Source organism: Podarcis melisellensis (assembly GCF_964234715.1).
Source record: "Podarcis melisellensis genome assembly, chromosome: 6".
Taxonomy (NCBI): domain Eukaryota; kingdom Metazoa; phylum Chordata; class Lepidosauria; order Squamata; family Lacertidae; genus Podarcis; species Podarcis melisellensis.
In genome coordinates, this window is record NC_138538.1 from 55,891,551 (window position 1) to 55,911,459 (window position 19,909).

Consider the following 19,909-nt stretch of genomic DNA (forward strand, 5'->3'; position numbering starts at 1 on the left):
CGTTGCCATTGCATTGCACTGCACTCCATGCAACGCCTGCACGCATGCATTGCCTTGCACGCCCGCCAAGGGGTCTCCCCACGGTCCGATGCGTCCCCTCCGGCGCGGATGCAGCATTGCAAAAATAAAAAAACCCCGACGCAGCCCTACCTGGGGGGCAGCCTCCGCCGCTCCGCCTCCGCGGGGATCCCCAGGCTCCATCCTGCCGCCCGATCTCCGGAGGGCGCAGGCAGGCTGTGCGGGGTCTGCGCGGAAGAGCCCCTGCCCGCCCGGCTGCCGCCGCTGCGCTCATTCCATGGCCGGGAGAAGAGCGCTTCAAATAAAATGCCCGGCCCGCCAGGCCACGCTGGGAAACGTAGTTCGCGCACCCCGTGCGGGCGCGGAGCCCAAGGGCGAGGGGACTACGGATCCCGGCAGCCCCTGCGCCGGGGACAGAGGAGGAGAGGCCGGGTGCAGGGATGGAGGGACGGGTGGGCGAGTGAGTGAGTGAGTGGCAGCCGCCAAGCCTTGGCCGAGAGCCAGGAAGGGCCTCCCCGGAGGAGGAGGAGGAGGGAGGCGCAGAGCGGGAGGGAGGGAGGGAACCCCAGGGGTCATCTATCGAAAATTTGACTTTAAAAAAAAAATCTTTCAATTTTTAAATTTTTCCCGCGGCACACCAGGCAACATCTCGCGGCACACTAGTGTGCCGCGGAACAGTGGTTGGGAAACACTGGACTAGACAACCTACAAGCCCCTTCCTAACTCTACAATTAAGGAGCTACTGTAACCAAGAGAAGACTATGAAAGCTTATGCATCCTTAAGAACAGTTGTTCTTTATCCTGTGGAAATGCAAAGGAGAAGCCAACCATGAGTCTGTGTCTAGCATGTACTTTCTGGAGTTTTTGAGACCCCAAACCTAACAACTGCCCTCTCATTTTCCTACGTATTACTACCTGTAAAACAGGTCCCCAGATGTAAAACTAAACCAACCAAACTAAGTGATCAAATGAGGAAGGCAAATTGTGCAGGTCTCAATGAAATCAGCAGCAACACAGGAGTTAAATTGCCTTTCATGGGCTGGGAATTTTATTTTTATCCAGCTGCCTGATATCTGCTGGAGCAGGAAAGTAATACATTAAAAAGTTAATGCATTTCTATTGTAATAGTTAATGCATTTCCTTTGTATTGATGGAAAAATACTTTCCCTTTAGCTTTTCAATGACTGCATAATGAAAACAACCACCAAAAACAAGGGAAGCCTAATGTAGGTATGACAGACAATACTGAACTCTAAGCTGCATATAATCAAGGCATACACTTCTTTGCCAGGGTTGGCTAAATTATTAACCTCCAAGAGTTCAACTATAACTCCCATCATTCCTGACAACTGGTCACACTTGCTGGAGCTGGGGCCCACCCCTGCTCTGTGGGAAAGAAATCCTGCTATACATTTGTGGATTCAAGGTTACATTACCTCAAAGGCTTGACTTTAGCTTACCAAGGCTATATGCCACATGATGGCACTATGGCCAACAGGGCTGACATGTGACTAATGGGGCAGCTCAGTACTGCCTATCCCAACTTTCTCTATCAGTATCTGGGATTCAACAAGATAATGGAAAGGGCAAGTCAATGTATCTAAACAGCAAGAATGAGACATTGACTTGCCCATTCTATTACGTTGTCAGTCATAGGAGTGCCACTGCACTACCAACGTCAAGCTTTTATATAACTGAGTACGTGCAAAGAAAGAAGAGTCATATCCTCTGGAGGGAATATTCTCCTCTACCCAGTTTTTCACGCATGCTCTAGGGAACCACTCCTGGACAAATATTTATTCCTTTGCTTTTGGGAATCGACTTAGAAGGGATCAGAAGAAGTCTCATACTCTTACTTTAAGAATTGCTTCTGCACTGTAGATGTTTCTTTCACTGGTTCCACACAAAGAAAGCATTTCACAGCTTCCTATCTACCGCCTAGATAGCCTCCACCACCAATGTCATTTGGACTGTCTTCCCTATCAGTAACAGGGTTCTACATCAAAGCAGCTTCCTATGACAACCAGATGATTGTCACCTGCTCCTCTCATGACAGAAGTCTTCGCCTCACCTCACCATCCAGGAAGACAAAGCATAAAAGTTTTAGATTCAGGTAGGTAGCCGTGCTGACCTGATGCAGTCGAAATAATTAAAAATAAAAATTGTCCAGTAGCACCTTAGAGACTAACTAAGTTTGTTCTGGGTATAAGCTTTTCGTGTGCATTCAGAGATATCTGAAGAAGTTTTGAAAGCTTGGAAATGCAACCAGATTTCACAGCAGCAGCAACAGCAGTTGCTGTTTTTGTCCACTCAAAAACACACCTCTTCTGCACTCTAGCCACAAGTAAAGGATCATTGGCTCTTGAATATTCTTCATTAAGTACCATTAAGGTCAAGTTGCCATTGGTTACAGCTTGTAACTTTACCTATCCCAGTTAAAACTCACACACTTTTTGTATTCACTTACTGTTCTTGTGCACCATTAATCAAGATCTGTACATGCAGCCAAAATTTTAATTGATTTACAGAAAATCATTCCTAGTCGCATTAATCTCCTGTTCAGAGGAAGATGCCAAGCTTCCATCTATTACTTGAAAGCATACTGCATTTGCCACTACCAAAGCCAGGATTCTTCTGAAAGCAATGAAATAAACACCCCTTTCTGGAGACAATTATGTTAAACTTGCTGGGGGAGGGGGGGTGTCAGTTTAAAAACTTGATGCCTAAAACTTGTCTCGGTACAACCCAAAGCCTCTTCTGTCTTTAAAAATAGGATAGTACTACAATTGTAATCACCAATGCCCTCACATCCTCTACCCTTTCACTTGAATGGGTGCAAGATTCATAACAGCTATAAAAGTGATCCCATCAAGCTTTTTACTGCTGTCCTTGTTTATGAACTACTCAAATGCATTAGTGGAATAACAGAAATTTGACACTGCTACTATATTCATAGTATTTGATGAACAAACTCTAAAAAGAACTGACATAGGGAAGAATTGCAAGGGCAACATAAACTTTGTTTCACTATAGCATAGTATGAGAGAAAAGGGGTAGCTGAAATACTGAAGGGTAAATCTATATGCTACTAGGCTCAGTTAAAGATGTATAAGGCCCTGACTTGGAATCTGGATATCTGATGGAATCTCTTTCTCTATATCAGTGACCCCAGAACCTCAGATCAATTGGGGAGGGAGGTCTTGCTTGCAGTATCACCATGAGTATTACTTGCCATGCTAGACACCAGACAGTGCCTCCTTAGCGAGTTTGCCCCAGCTTAGGAACACTCCTCCCCTAGAAGTACAGATGTCAGTGTTGTAGCTGGCCTCCTGTCATCAAGTCAAGACCTATCAGTTCCCTTGGCTTCTGGAAAAGTTGTTTAGTTTGCCCCGGTGCTTTAGGTTGCCCTATTCTATATTATTCAAATTGTATCTGGTTTTAATCTGCATTTTTATTGTTGGAAACAGCTTTGGGATCTTTGAATAAAAGTAGTCTAAAAATCTTATACATCTATAAATAATCAGTCCCATAGAAGACCTGCATGATGACTCCAGGAAGTTCCAGCTTAGTCTTCACCCCTTATGTATTGAAATCTTATGTCTAGGTCCTTTCCACAGGGAGGATTCTGTTTTACTATCTGCCATTAGCAGACTAAAGTGGCATGCATGCCATAGGACTGTTCACCTAGGGACCCTCGTTCTTTAGCTAAAACACAATTTGCACTGTTGAAGACCAACACATAACTCATAATTATGAAAAATCATAATCAGTGAAAGAGACAAGTTCTAGGTTTAATCCCTGATTTCCACCTGAGTTCCTTGGTGAGTGGCTGCCAGTCAAGAGTAAAGCTGCCAGTCAAAGCAGCTGGTGTTGGACTTCAGCTCCCATCAACGAGAATACAGTGGTACCTTGGGTTACAGATGCTTCAGGTTACAGACTCCACTAACCCAGAAATAGTACCTCAAGTTAAGAACTTTGCTTCAGGATGAGAACAGAAATCATGTGGCGGAAGCATGGTGGCAGTGGGAGGCCCCATTAGCTAAAGTGGTACCTCAGGTTAAGAACAGTTTCAGGTTAAGAATGGACCTCCAGAATGAATTAAGTTCTTAACCCGAGGTACCACTGTATGTTCTTCAACTCTGCCTCCCACCAGCTCCAACCAACAAGGCAAATTGTCAGGGATGATGGGAGTTGGAGACCACAACATCTAGTAGGCACCACATTGGCTACCCTCAAACTGGACAATACCAGGCTATGTGAATCAAGAATCTGACGAAACTTAGTTTCATAGGTTGCTGACTGTTTAACCTGCTCTGTTGTTTTTCACTGTCCTATGTGAATGACTGTGCATTTTAATATTAATTGTTGTTTATTTTATTATTTGTTCTATACCCTACCCTGGTCTCTATATGGTATCTGCCTTCCCCAACCCAGAGTGCACTTCCAATCAGCCTCAGCTAGCACAAATGTACTGCCTGGAGTTGATGGGAATTGTGGTCCAAACCATCTGAAGGGCACCAGATTTGGGTCAGGCTGGTATAAAGGAAGGGCGAGTTATAAATGCTTTAAATACATAAATACATTAGTTCATATAAATGTGCAGCTTAACTGAACCGATTGCTGTGGACAGATGACTCATTCATCAATGGTTGCCTGCTATATCCTCTAGTGGAATTAATATGGATTCATGAAAGGCTATAGTGATTTCCCCCCTATTCTTTCTATTTATGCTGCGGGTCTTCAGATTACATTTGCATAAAGCAATTTCTACTGTTTTCTGTTAGAGCATTGTGTGTATGTAATAAGAGGGAAAGTGGATGGGGAAAGTATGCAGCTCACATCCTTGGATTTCATTGTATACACCTGCACACATAAGACCTTTGGACTCACCTTTTATACTCACTTTTTGTCCTACCCCTTTGAGCTTTCACTAGCACTATCACAATTCGTTAGCCAATATTAGATTTCCTAGAGCTTTTATTTTATTTTTGACCACAGACAAAGATCTCGGGGCTAAATAAACACAATTCAATATTTAAATCTTTACCTCTTTAAAGTAAGATGGAACTCATTTAGAAGACTTGTCATTATTTTAGTGAAGTAAAATCTCTAGCCCTCGTGCATATGAATAAACATGTGAAAATATACTGCCTCAAAAACCAGAGGCAGATTAGTTTCAGTTGTCCAGAGTAAGACTCCCAATTCTTCAGTCAACTTGTTGTAGGTTTATAGATTTAAAGGCTACACTGTCCTCAAAGACTCCTGGTGGATCACAAAATTTCTTTATCCAACTACTATTTGCAGTTTACAGACAAAAAACTCAGGTCAAAAGATAGTGGTTCCCCTGGGAGACTCAGTGGCCAAAGTTAAGGCATTCTCAAGTTCAGAACCGATCATTTTTACACTGGATCACACCAGTTACAAAAACAGCTGCCCTTCTGATAAGCATGGTGCAGTCACATGATTTAGTGTAGATGCATGTGGTGGATCTCTGTGGGAAAGTTACCCGCATCTGATAATGCAGTTGTGTTTCTATTTATGAAGTGGCAAATCCTTCCACAAAGCTGCCTACAGAAGCCTTCCTCAACCTGCTGCCAACTCCCATCATTGCCAATGGTTAGCTCTGTAGACAAACTGGAATTAACCGAAGGTGATAGCCATAGAGCTGTTGTGCTGGGATGGCTGTGAAACAGTGGCGACTTTATGAAGCAATTGGAAAATTCACATTAAAGCCAGGAGGAAATGGCTTGCTGAAGGAGCCAACCAAGAAGCCCATGGCTAAGCTGGAGTTGGAAGCCATATCCAAGTTTTTCCGCTCAATGCAGCTTTCCTGTTTCTAACCGGAACATAATATGAGTCACAATGCACTGTAAGCTCCAAGGTGAAATGGAAGCCTCTTGCAAGACTACTAAGCCAGAGGCATGCAAGTATAACTGAAGCCAATGCTCAGGTAGCTGAAGGCTCAGCCTTTCTATAACGCAGGCTGATCTTCTTTACAGGAAGAGTTGCATTGCTGGCTGACGGAGGTCAAATGAAATCCTCATGGACCTCACAGTGAACTGTGCAGTCTAAACATAGCTGCTTCAGGCTAGAGAGATTTGCAGGCAGGGAATTCTGGGGAAGGAAACTGCTAAGTTAATTTGAGCCCATCCAATGGGAGAGTAGCATTGCATTAATAAGAAGACTCTGGCTGAGAGGGAGCGAGGCAGGCAGAGACCAAACCCTAGTGCATTATAAATATGTTAATGTCACAGCTGAGATGATTACGTTGATACTGTGTGTGGCTGCTTAGAAGAGGGCTTTGTTAGGAAGCAGCGTGTATCTTTCCTAATTAGGCAGCAAAGCAGAGTTGGCTAACGAAATAAAGAGGAAAGAGGGTGGATAATTGTACATTCCTCTTTGCACTGCACACTGACAAAGTCAAAGAAACCATCTTCCCTTTTGCTAGGAGCATCCATCCTGGGGAAATACACTTAAATGGCATATATTTGAAAATTCAATGCACTGTCTTCAATGGACTTAGAAAGGTTGCAACACATGGTGGCTCTCAGAGGGGAATGAACAGGGTTGGAGGGAGTGGGACAGAGGAGGAGGACACCTGTTTTGCTACCTTGGATATCTTTAACATAAAATTGGCCTATAAATTAAATATAATAAGTCATCACAGGGCAATTGTATATCCTTATTGGAGCCTATTCAGTTTCTTCTAACAGGAGAATGTCCCAGAAGACCCAACAGGGTTGTGGTAGCTTGAAGAGATTAGTTATCAGTTAATGAGAGGAATATATTAGCACCTTAAAAAAAAAAAAATGTTCTGTGGCCTGTGTTGCCTCTTTCTCTTCAGATTCTATGCTGCAAACCCATAGTCATGTCCGCAGCTGCACTCTAGCTGGACACATGCACTGCCCACTTAACCATTTCCTGCTCTTTCCAACCAGCTGTTTTGCTGGTCAGGGCATCCAGTAATGAATAATGCAGAATGCTTCCTTTTCTGATCACACACACACAAACACACACACACACGGCACCAGCATTCTCTACCTGATGCTTCCATCTGGCATGATTAAAATTTGCACATGTTCATTTCAAGGCAGCTGTTATTAATAACATCATATACTACTAAAATTGTAAGATCCTTATGCCGTTTACAAAATGAGAAACCTTTGACCAATTGTGGAACGTGTTTTGCCCAACCCAGTGGGTGGGGCTGTGGTCTAAACCACTGAGCCTCTTGAGCTTGCTGATTGGAAGGTCATTGATTCAAATCCACACAATGGGGTGAGCTCCCGTTGCTCTGTCCCAGCTTCTGCCAACATAGCAGTTCTAAAGCACACCAGTGCAAGTAGCTAAATAGGTACCGCTACGACGGAAAGGTAAACAGCATTTCCGTGCACTCTGGCTTCCATCACGGTGTTCTGTTGTGCCAGAAGTGGTTTAGTCATGCTGGCCACATGATCCGGAAAGCTGTCTGTGGACAAACACTGCCTCCCTCAGCCTGAAACAAGATGAGTGCCGCACCCCATAGTTGCCTCTGACTGGACTTAACCAGGGGTCCTTTACCTTTACGTTCAACCTATTCTTTTCCATACTTTAAACACGTGTGATCTGAAGCAAACCTTGAAACCCAAGTAACTAGTCCATTATATCCACATTGCTCAGTATCCACTCATAGAGTTTGTTTTCCCAAACGAAAAGTATGTCAATCATATTCAAACACACACTTTTACACTCGTGTGTTACCTAATATTTAAGTTCAATTTTTATTTGGATTAAATCCCCAATCTAGTCAGTATCAGTAAATGTTTAATAACTCTCTAAAATCAATGGGAAATAGATGATCTGTCCCACAGGATGAGAATAACAATGTGGTAAAAGGTACTGAAGCAAAGCTGAGTGTTTCCTGACACTTACAATAATGTCACATTTGCAATTGAGTCTATCCTGCTGGGGAAATTTGCCACATTTGGCTTCCATGTCAGTTACTGTCTGCAAGCATTCTTTACTTAACTTGAAGTCTCCAGCTTGCTTGCTTTGTGCTGCCCAATACAAGCACAGCTCGTGAAATGCCATGCTGTCTTGGAGAGCTATTATAATGCAACAGGAGAGAGATGCAATATGGTACAGTTTCAAAAGGACAACATGTAACCTGAAAAAGATTTTTGAGGTTGACTTCCTTTCAGGTTGCCACTCAAAGCTAATGAGATCTATAGAAAAACCCTTACTGAACATAGTGGTTCATGACAGAATTAGACAACAGTACTACTATTTAAGGGCATGAGAATTATATAAAAGAGAGGAGCAGGTGAAATTCCAATAATTCCAATCTAACCATGAGCAGTGGAAAACATTTGCATCAGTAGTCTTCCATTTGCACAGCTTTTTGGGAAACAACGTAAGCCCAAGGAGATTTAAATTACAATCAATCTTCTGAAAAAAAGACCTGTCAGCAATGAATGGTGGGGTGTTTTTTTTATTAGCTGAGTGCATATGCAAAGCAATGTCTGAGCATAAAATCTTCCTTATTTTGAATCCCATAATCACATTTTTCAAATGAAATTCTCTACAGCAAAAGGAGAAAGCTTTTAGTTATTTAATAAAATATATATTTATATACCGCTAAACACTACAGAAAACATCAAGTGGTGCACAACAAATAAAAAATCACAATAAACATAATTAAAATATAAAAGTGGAAAATGGCATAAGGAACTGGCTAATCACATAAAATTCATCCAACTGAAAAGCCCCACATTTTGGCCTGGCCCCCTAGCAAGTGGACATGACTTGGCCAAAGTGACCTGTTGGGACAACTGGAGAGGCTTGGCAGGCTTAATCAGGCCCACAAGCCAAATATTCCCCACCCCAGGCTTAGGGTTAGCCTTGCAAGTTTCTAGAGGTAAACTGCTAAGTCCTGAGTAAGAGGCAAGATTTAACTTGCGCACAGCATATCATTTGTTGTCCTCAGCCAGACATAATAATGAAACCACACCACTGATTGCTTTCAGGACAGCGGTATGGAGAGGGGGAACTCACACACATGTGCATATGATATATAATTTATTTTGTTTATCAGTCCACTTTCCAAACAGCTATAAAGCTATGTTCCAGAACCAGTTAGCAGGAGTACTCACTGCATGAGGCTTCGGATTCATCAGACCCATCTGGGCATTCCTCTTCACCATCACATTTCCACCTGGAAGGAATGCAGTGGCCGTTGTTGCAAGTGAAATCACTTTCTGCACAGGTCTTCTTGGCTGAAAGAAGAAATAGGGAACGTTAGACCGTTGGATTCAATCCAACACAATTATTTTCCACTGCTTCTCAAAGTAGAGCTGTAAAAATAATGGATATTAAGGTAGTCATGTCCATTATTTTCAATAGGTTTACTCTGAGGAGAACTAACAGTACACACCACCTTTGATGTCTGTCTCTCATTTGATCTTTCAGGCCAAACATGCAATGACCTATTTGATGAAATAGCTCTAAGACTCACTGATTGCAAGGATAAGGCAGGATACAAATATAAATTTTGAAAATGTAAACCAGTTTATTATTGGTTTAACTTTCATGGTCTCAGCCACCGTGGCTGGCTTCACGGTTTTCCCCACATTGTGATTTTTGCATAGCGCACACACCTCATGATTCGCAATATATTGCCAGGTCAAAAGCTATGAAACAGATATCACAATATGCACTTCAAAATGCTTTTGGACAATATATCACCCAGCCCTAGGGCAGAACGTGCATTCCAAGTGAAACATTATCCTGTGAGACTGGATCAGGGGAGATCATAACAGCATTCACACACTCACACAAAATACCTAATTCCTGAAGCGTCCTTATACTTTGGAACTGGGTGCTGAGATTTTATGATAAAAGTCTCTCAGCTCTTGCAAAGAATTACAGTTCCTAGGATTTTAAAGTAGTTTATATTTGTTGCACAGACATGCCTGAGTGAATGATCCGGGGAACATGAGCTTAACAATAGCTGAAGACAGAGATTAAGTCTCTCTATCCTGATGCAAACACTCAACATTAATGCAGCTTTGGGACTGAAAGAGTTGTTGCCATGCCTTGCCAAAGCCCACCACTGGAGGCATGAACAGTAAAACCACTAGAAAAACAGAGAGAGGCACAAATATGGTATGTAGGATGAAGAATGATCACTGGCCCACTTGGTAAAATATTAATTTTGTTATACCAAAGTCAACTGACAAGCTGTAAAGGAATGGTATGTCAACAGAGAGGCAGACACGCAGGTGAAAAAGGCTCTGTGATGGGAGCATTAATTTTCTGATTCATAAAACATGCAGTTTCCTTGCTGTGGCATCCCAAAAATAAATGCTGTAAAGCCTCATCAAACATAAACATAATCTACTCAGACAGGCATTCCATAAGAACAAAGTATATTTGTTTTCCCTTGCATTCAACATATGAATTATGAGTTTACAATAGCAGGTATTTACTTCAGTGTCACCAATAATGGCTCTGTACTAATACAGAACAATTTAGCTAACGGTCCATCAGTATGATGGTCTGCAAGTTTCATTCTCCTGTAGATTCACTTCCTTGTTCTCACACAGCATTTTCTACTTGGTCTCAGTATCTGCTCCCTCTTGATGCCATTGGCTGAACTGCTCTGGCGTCACAGTGACATTCTGCAGAAAGTAGTGTCACAGACCCTCTAGCTGCTATTGGCTTAATTATTTCAACATCACGGAAGAGCAAAGGTGGCATAAGCCAGGCAGCTGAGTACTTAGGGCATCTGAAGAAAAGTTAGAATCTAAACTTCAATGTCCATGAGTGATGTTTGCTGAATTGCATCCTTTCATTTCGTTTTTATTTTTTGTATTCCAGGGATTATCAAATAATACCTCTGGTGCAGACTGCTCCAGGTGCTTCAGAGTCTTTGTACAGGAACAGAGGGTGCATAATGCTTAACTTTGTGCCGGCACTGATTTTGAAACTGGACAGCAATATGAGCCATATCCAACTTACATCATTTTAAAGAAGCCCGCTTTGAGCAGACAGCCAATATAAACTCGGTTGTGAAGGTATCTCCAGACATTATGTGCATGGTGATATAAATTGTCTGCTAAGTTAGACAACGGGAAATTTCAGCACACAAGGAAATACAAAAATAAAATAAAATTGCAGGTGTTGGTATTCTCCCTCTTGACCTGTGTCAAGGCTGTACCTTAAATTTCGGAGTTAAGGATAGAGTTGGCTTAGCATTTATTGAAAAACGGTTGTATAGCTCTCAGATTGTACACTCACACGCCTGCCTTTGAATGGACTCCCATGTTCAGGATCAAAAGTTTCTTCTTAGGGAAAGATCAAAAGAATTTAGATAGTACAGCATTAAAGTCTAATGGCCTTCATAAAGTATGCGGCCAGTAATTTTTCACATTTTGTTTGATCTGCTTCAGCCTTAAGCATCTAACTTATGATAGTAACATTGCACCCAAGGGGCCCGTTATGTCTGCTTCCAGCCTGCCACTGCCAAACCTATTTATTCACCTTAGTCTGACAAAGCCATTTCCCCGCTGATCTACTCACACAAGCCCAGGCCTGTGGCTTTGAAGCAAGGGACTGCTGCCAGCACCAGGGTCCGTTGACATTCCTGAGTGATGGAGATATGCAGCTCCTTCAACACACAAACCTGCTGGCAGCAGATGGTGTCACTGATTGCTTTGTTCCCCTGGCACTGTTTTTTTGGAAGCACAACTAATTTATTATGAGAAATCACAAAAGGCGAGAAGAAATACATTGTTGACAATGAACCACAAGGTGGCCTTTGGAAGATGTTAATGTGCTTGATGTGCATCCCGACAATCAGACAGGCTGAAGCATCTTCTCTGCAATGTCATATGTGCCAAGCCAACATCTGCAGATTAAACTGCAGGGACAAACACTGCTGGTAAGCAAACTGACCCAGGAGGTCTGGTATTCTGTGCCAGATTAATAGAGGAAAAGAAATCCATACGGTCTTTCATCTCAACAGAAGCCATCTAAATATCTCAAAAGGACACTGCAGAGACACATAAAACTCCCGGGCTGTAATTATTCCTACCGCAACAGAGTTCAGGGATCTTGAAATGTGAACACACCCCCAGCGTGCAAATCCTTTCTCTTAATTAAAACAAATATATTTAAACAAATGCCGCTGAATATGATTAACCTTGGAAGATTTCACACAGGCAATTCATTTGCTACCAAATCACTAAATATAACGCTCCTCGGGGGAAGTGTAGGCCCTTGGCAAAACTATACTCGTGGGCCATTTCTTCATTATTATTATTTTTACTGTTTATCACATTTCCATGTCACTCATTTGTATTTGAATTACTTTGCCATAATTATGTCATCCTCATAATAAAGCTGTAAGGGAGGCGACTGAGACCTCCCATTTTATAGATGGGAACTGAGGGTGGGGGGAGAACGACTTGCTTGCTCATCTAGGTTAGCAGCAACGATGCTAATGGCAGAAGGGTGGCTCCCCTCCCGCTGCTACTATTTGTTGCTGTTGAGCCTGTTTCTGCTGCTCAAGAGTAAAACACAATGCATGAGATTAGAAGATATTAATCCTTTGTAATCATCATTTCCCTAAACTGTGTGGAAACCAATTCAGCTAGGAAAGAACCAGAGAGATTCCTTTGCTACTCAAACAAGTTTCTAATGGCTGCTGTTTGAAATAAAGATAACCTGTATGTTATGTACTGAGCTGAATCCCAGAACAATAGGATCCAGAATGAAGCAGTCGGATTCGTCCGCAGAAGCCACCCAATCCAGTTCCAGGTGGAAGTGAATCAGCAACCTGATTGGCCTGCAGGAACAGCCAATCAGGCTCCTGGACGAAGTGAGTCAGCAACCTGATTGGCTTGCAGGAGCAGCCAATCAGGCTTCTGGAGGAAGTGAATCCGCAACCTGATTGGCCTACAGGAGCAGCCCAGAATTAGCCAATCACACGGGGCCCATTGTGTAAATAATGTATATATAGCTAGACGTTTTGGGGAAAGATTCATTCATTGCTACTATGAGCTGAATAAAGAGCCTGAAATTCACACTCGACTCCAAGTATATTTCATATATTAACATTTTCAGATGAACTTTGCAGAGCAAAGAGCTGGGGATCAGACAACATTTGATGTGGCAGTAAGACAGCATCCTTGAATAGTATTAGGAACTCAGATATATAAGATGGGGACCAAATGGCTTCTTAAACCTAGGTTGCAGTCACCAAAATGGAATGTCTAGTTGCCATTTTGGGGCAAGATGGCTTTAAAGTCTTATTTTTTTGAATGATGGACTGACTGTGATTGATTATCAGTTAAACTACTGGCGAGCACAGATGACAACCTTCAGCTAGGTTAAGAACTTTGATAACTTAAAGAAGAAAAGTCACTTAATCCAGGGACAGTTCTCATATGTATTGGCCTTTTCCTACCTCTTTTTCTTAATGGTGACACGGACCGTTTATAACCCCAGGGCAGTGGGGTAGGGCAAGCAAAGACAAGCTACAGCAATTAACTATAACATTGTTCACTACTGCCCAACCACCAGGAGTAGAAGTTTTTCAGGACCTCCTCCACCAGGTTGAAGAGCTGCACAAGCTGCAGGCTGCACAAGCAGGAGTGAGAGACAGGAGCAGGGACTGGCACCCAGGGAGTTTTGAACGCTTGGCTTGAACTGAATTCTTTTGTCTTGATTTTTGCTGTACATTTTTAAAAATGTATATTTATTGAAAATTTGCAATTCTGAACACATTTACCTGGCGGTATGGCCCATTGCATCAATATGACTTCTAAGGATGTGAAGGTCTTACTTCTAATTGCAGCTGATTTTTTTTTTAAATGGAAGATAAAATTCCATTTATGTTTATCCATTTCTTATCAGTTAATCATCTGTGCATCATAATGAGCTTTTTCACAGTGCCAGTTTAAACTTTTTAAACACCTGGAATGCAGAATATTAAATTGTATATGAAAATTGATTTATCTCAATTGATTGATCTAAGGAAATGTACATCATAGACTTGCCCAATATTTCCTCACATAGAACAGAAAGGTAACATGGAAAAAACTGAAGAAGTGTGCATGCACACGAAAGCTCATGCCAATAACAAACTTAGTTGGTGTCTAAGGTGCTACTGGAAGGATTTTTTTTATTATGGAAAAAACAAGTGAGCTTCATGGAAAAATATAAGCTGTCTAATAACCTTTCTTTGTCTCACCTACTCCTGCCAAGCTGCAATTCCTTTCCTCCGCCAACTCCCCCCACCCTCCCATCTCATTGGCTAAAACCACTAGATACCCAGTAATTGACAGGGGTCTACAAATGCAATTGTCAGATCAGTTTACCTTTTACTACAGGTGTAATGAGTTTGTTTGGTTTTTTTCAGCTGCCAGCCATGCTGGTAAGCAGATGGTGCCTCTTCAAGAATGTCATCAGCCTGCCAGAGTCAGAGCCATGCATTGGATGGGTTGCTAGAGATAGTCACCCCACTTACCACTCCTTCCCTGTTAAATCCCTTGTCAGGAAACAGGTGCAACCCCCCCCCCAAAAAAAACACAACCCTGCTCAGTTTGGCTTTGTTGTTCCTGGAAAAGAGAAATTTGAGCTTCCTGTCTTACAAAGTATTACCAAATTGGTTACCCTCAAGATCAGCCAGCATCTGTACAGTCCCTCTTGATCAATGACTATTGAATATTATACAGGAAAAACAATTCTTAGAGACAAAGAGAAAGTGCATCCTGGTACAAGCATTCTATAGATGTTTTGACAGCAAAATTATAACAGATTTTTATTTTATTTTTTTAAAAAGCCCAACTGTTTATTTTAGCCCACAAGGCAATTTCAAACACCCATCAAATGTAAATTAATCTTCTCCAATGAGCATTTCAGTGGCCATTCAAAACAGTTACCAAGGGCTGAATCTGTTCTTTTGTGCTTGTGATTTTGGAATTGCTGGGGAAGGGCAGTTCTTTTTGTTTAATGATTTAAATGCAAGGAGAAGATAAAAGAGAAAGGGTGCTACACTATATAAACGGCTGCTTTAAAGGCAGCCATCTGCTCTGGTTTTTATGGGATCATTCAACAAGGCAATGCCAAATCCTGCAAGCTGTAACAGTTCTGTTGCCATCAGACATGGGTTATGTTTGCAGAAATTGAAAGATCAGATTACAGGCATGATCCAAAGAAGGACGTAAACAATGTCAACAGGTAAGAAAAGAGATTTGTGGTGATGGCAGTCTGAGGGTCTGGGAAATGGGTCACAAAAGCAGGTGCCACTGCCGTTAGATAAGAAGGTGAGAAACTGCTAAGAGCCTAAGGAAAAGAGGCAGGAAATTGGCAGCTGAAAAGTTCAGGGCAGAATTTTATTTATTTACATTTGTGTGCTGCTTTTCCAACCAAGTTCACAGGATAGTTTACATGAAGAATAATTACAAAAGCAAAAAGACGAACAAAAAACCTCCTAGAATTGGCACATGGCACTACCACTAAAATGATTTAAACAACTAAAACCGGCACTAAAACCAGCCAAGGGAACGTGGTCCAAAAACTAAAGCAATCAATGGATTATTAAGAAGGCCGGGGAGGAACAGGAAGCTTTTCTCCTAGTAACTAGAAGACAAGCTGAGCCTCTCTGGGATTTTGCCACTGAAAAAGCTTTATCCTTCGCAGTTATTCGCCTCACTTCATTAGATGGGGAACCTGGAGACAGGCCTCTGAGAAAGTTCTCGAGGTCTGGGCAGGTAAGGAAGGCACACTTCAGAAATCCAACAGGGAGGTTACCAGAGGATGGGTAGCTGTTGCAATACTATCTCTGTTCACCTAGGATTGCAGCTGAAATGGACAAAAGCACTCCATCCCACCAAGCCCCCTGATGCTCAGCGCAATACTAAACAGTTGTACCTCGGGTTAAGAACTTTGCTTCAGGATGAGGACAGAAATCAGGCAGCGGCACAGCAGCAGCGGGAGCCCCCATTAGCTAAAGTGGTGCTTCAAGTTAAGAACAGTTTCAGGTTAAGAACGGACCTCTGGAATGAATTACGTACGTAACCAGAGGTACCACTGTATCTAGGAGCACACACAATGCACCCTTATCCATGAGCCTGCTCCTTTAGGATAAGAGCAAAATAATTCAGGATACGTTGAATACTACCAGCCTTGACAGATGAAGCACCCACCAACTATATCTCTGTCTTGTCTGGACTAACTCTCAGTTTCCTGCTCCATTACCAAGCCCAGGCACTGGTAGAACACACGGTGCCTCACCTGCAAAATTCAGGAACCTACTGCCTATATAAAACATACAGCTATCTCTCAAATAACCAGATTCTGAGTGGTGTAGGACTTTATCTATTAGTATCAAAACCTTGAACTTGGCCCAGTAGCAGATTGGCAGCAAGCCTAAATTCTCTAACCAAGGTGTGATATGCTGGTGTTAGTTTGCCCCCACAAGCAAACTAGGGGCCACATTCTGCATTAGCTGCAGACTCTGGACCAACCTCAAGTATACAGCACACTGTACATACAGCACATTGCAGGAATCCAGCCTTGAGGTTACCAATGCACAGACATCTGTTGTCAAGCTATTTCAGCCCAGAAACAGTCACAGCTGTCTTTATCAGCCAAAGTTGGTAAAACAAAGCACTCCTAGTCACCGATGACACCTGTGGCTCCACTGATGGATCTAGGATCACCTCCAGACTATGCATCTGCTCCTTCAGGTAGAGTGCAACCCCATCCAGGGCAGGCAATTTCCCAGACCTGGGAACCTGGGAACCACTCTACCATAGAGCCTCTGTCTTGCCAGAATTCAGATTCAGTTTATTTGCTTGCATCCAGACACTGGTCCATGGCCTTTTCATCCATTTCTGATCCAGATGTTAGAGAGAAAGAGCGCTGGATATCATCAATGTACTAATTACATCTAGCTCCAAATCTCCTGCTGACCACACCCAATATAGATGTCAAATAGAATTGGGGATAATATAGTGCTCTGTAGCACCCCACAAGAAATACTCATCCAGTCTCCTGGAACATCTTCATAAAGGGCCATGGCTGAGAGAATATACAGTATCACTGAGTGCATACTTGCAAGCACCTTGTTAGCAGGAGACCTATGATGTAGACAAAGGTCTGTGACAAGGTTTGTGACATGTACAAAAGCTGCATCTTCATAGAGCCTCAAATTGGAAAATAGCAATGTCATCTGACTGTAAACTCAGCAGGTTTCAAGCCGGCAGATGACAGCTGCCTTCAGTTTAGCATCTTCTGTTGCACTGTCTGTGTCCAGTCTGAAATTTTGGAAACAAGAATTCCTGCTCAGCAACTATTTAAGCCCAACTTTGAGATTTGCTCTGTTCAATAAAATCCCAGCTTGCAGGATAAATTGAGTTTACACACTTGATTTTAAAAGGTCTGCTCATCTTGTTCCCAAAGGCATAAAAATATTGCAGCAGGTCGACAAGACCTCTGAATTAATATGCCAGTCTCTGCATACTCAAATATTTGTGTGTCCCCAGGCAAAATGTGCATGCCAGACTTTAACATATGCCTTGTAAATGATTGGATAAATCCATGGGAATTGAATTCAATACACAAAATGCCCAGGGCTTATTACCCTTTTTTTCTGAGTTGGAACACACATTTTGCATACACATTTGATAGGTACTTCCATGTCAAGAGGAGCTTCTACTTGTGCCAATTCAGGCCAGTGCAAAAGACAAGAGTCATGTCAGGGGACGCTGTTCAACATTTCTCCAATGAAAAGAGGGACGTCCTAAGGGAAAGTGGGACTGTATGGAGCAGAAATCCAACTGTGCAACAGGACTTCCTGTTTCTATTCTCCGCCCTCCACCCCCGTGAACCCCCCAAAACTGGTAATGCATGGGAGGGGGCCAGCAGGGAGGAAGAGAGGAGTGAGAAATTCCATTCCATGGATGAGTGCCCCCTTGCACTACACTGGAACTCACCATATGGATGCACTAAAAGTTCAGTCTGTTCTCTCATCTGAAGGAAACAAGACATATAATAATGTATTATTTACAAACGTATACAGAAATGCTTGTTTCTTTTCCCAGATGCTTGTGTGCAATGAGAAAGCAGTCTGGAACTATCAAGAAAAGGCATTATTAGAGTTATGAGCAGAATCTGTTGCTAGCAGCCGACTGGGAAATGAGTTGTTGGGCTAATCTATGGAATAGGAAATTAAATGTGCAGCAATGTGCCCTGATCACTCTGCTTTGCAAAAGAAAAGAAAAAAATCCTTACTGTGCCTGAGTTTTTTTGCTTTTTAAAATTTCACGGCATTGTGAAATAGCTTTATACACTATGCAGTCACCTTAAATTGAATCATAATGTTTGTTAGTAACTCATAATTCCAGGTAACAAAAGGATTACATTTTTAAAGCAATTCAAAAACTAAGCTGTTAACAATTGCCACATTCTCACGGTGAAAGCAAGAGAATCCTGAATTCGCAATGCAAGAGGTGCAAATTTGATAACCACAAGTATTACAGGAATTTGCCACTGTTCAAAGCAGTAACAAACAATGCAACCATAAAACTGCTTGTATCCCTCAAGTCTATTTTGCATAGCATATTCAAACTTTATACAATCCAAGTTTTCCATTTAAGCAAAATCGAACACTTAAGTGCTCATGAATGTAGACAATTGACATAAAATGTTTGTGTTGAGTTAAAATAAGACATGGGTTATGTTTTTAAAAGAAAAGGAAAAGAAGCACCTGCAATGGATGCTAATGATGGCAACTATCTGCAGTAGGAAGGCTTTCCAATGAATGGAAATTGTACACATAAAATGCAACATGAAGAACACCAAGATGAGGACAGACATCTCTCGTAACTTGACCATATACAATAAAGAACAAAGATTTGGAAGTATAATACTGTTCCGTTTATTCATGAGGACACACTTCACTTTGGACTTGACTGAACCTGATCGCCAATAAAGTTGGCTGAATTAAATATAAAAGCTATTTTAATAAACCTTTCCAAAGCCAACATCAGTTGCAAATCGAACAGCAGGTTTCCCTTCCAACCCAAGCCTGTTACAGTGGAATGATGCCAAGCAAATGTCTATTACTATTCTAACACAAAGTGCTGGTTTCCTTGGTTTTTCGTGCTCATGCAATAACTTGAATAATCAGAGTCGCTTAAGGATTTACATTACAGCCCTCAGCAAAACAGTATGTTAATAGTCCCACCTTACACAATTTCAGTGCAAAGATTAATAAAGTAATTTTATCACACCTAAATGCAGAGAGTAAATTCAAAGTGATGCACACTGGAACAAAAAAACCCTCACTTTACAAATATGCTGATGGGTGTGTGAACTGGTTCACATACTAAAATAAACCAAAGTTTATTTTAAACTATGGTTTAATGCAAAATCCTTTGCAGTGTCAGAAAGGAAACATTCCAGAGGCTGACTTCATGTTACTTGTGAACACAATGCTCATGGTTAATTTTCACCAAAAACACCCCCACAAGCACTGGTTCACGTGTAAAGAAAGCTAGCTTCTGGTTTATTTCCACCCTTGCACAGAAAAGGATTAGCAGGAGTGGAGTGGGTTAGGAAAATCTGAGCAGCATGTACTAGCACACTACTCATTCATATTAAACTATAGTTTAAAATAAATTACAGTTTAATGCAGAGAATGGGGCACCAGGGCCCTCCAGAGGTAGCCGGACTACAACTCTTTGAACATTTCAAAAAGCACTATGAAAATGCTTACCATATTAGTGAGTCCCATTCTGCCTGCCACTGGCTTTTGTACCACAAAATCTATCTGCGATCTAAAGCCATTTAGGTGCATGTAGGTAAGTCATGCATCAGCATTAATTTTATTCAGAGGACAAGT

General features: G+C 41.9%; 1 protein-coding gene across 4 annotated transcripts in view; it reads right to left on the reverse strand.

Moving 5' to 3' along the window:
* LRP8 (LDL receptor related protein 8) overlaps positions 1-19,909 on the reverse strand; it is a 195,175-nt gene that overhangs the window by 67,745 nt on the left and 107,521 nt on the right. For 2 of the 4 annotated variants that reach the window (XM_081915272.1, XM_081915270.1), the window contains exon 3: positions 9,150-9,272. In XM_081915272.1, coding sequence (XP_081771398.1) covers positions 9,150-9,272 — 123 coding nt within the window. Of the gene's footprint in view, positions 1-9,149; positions 9,273-11,577; positions 11,936-19,909 lie in introns of those variants that run through there. The other 2 variants (XM_081915269.1, XM_081915271.1) reach the window with 2 other exon arrangements.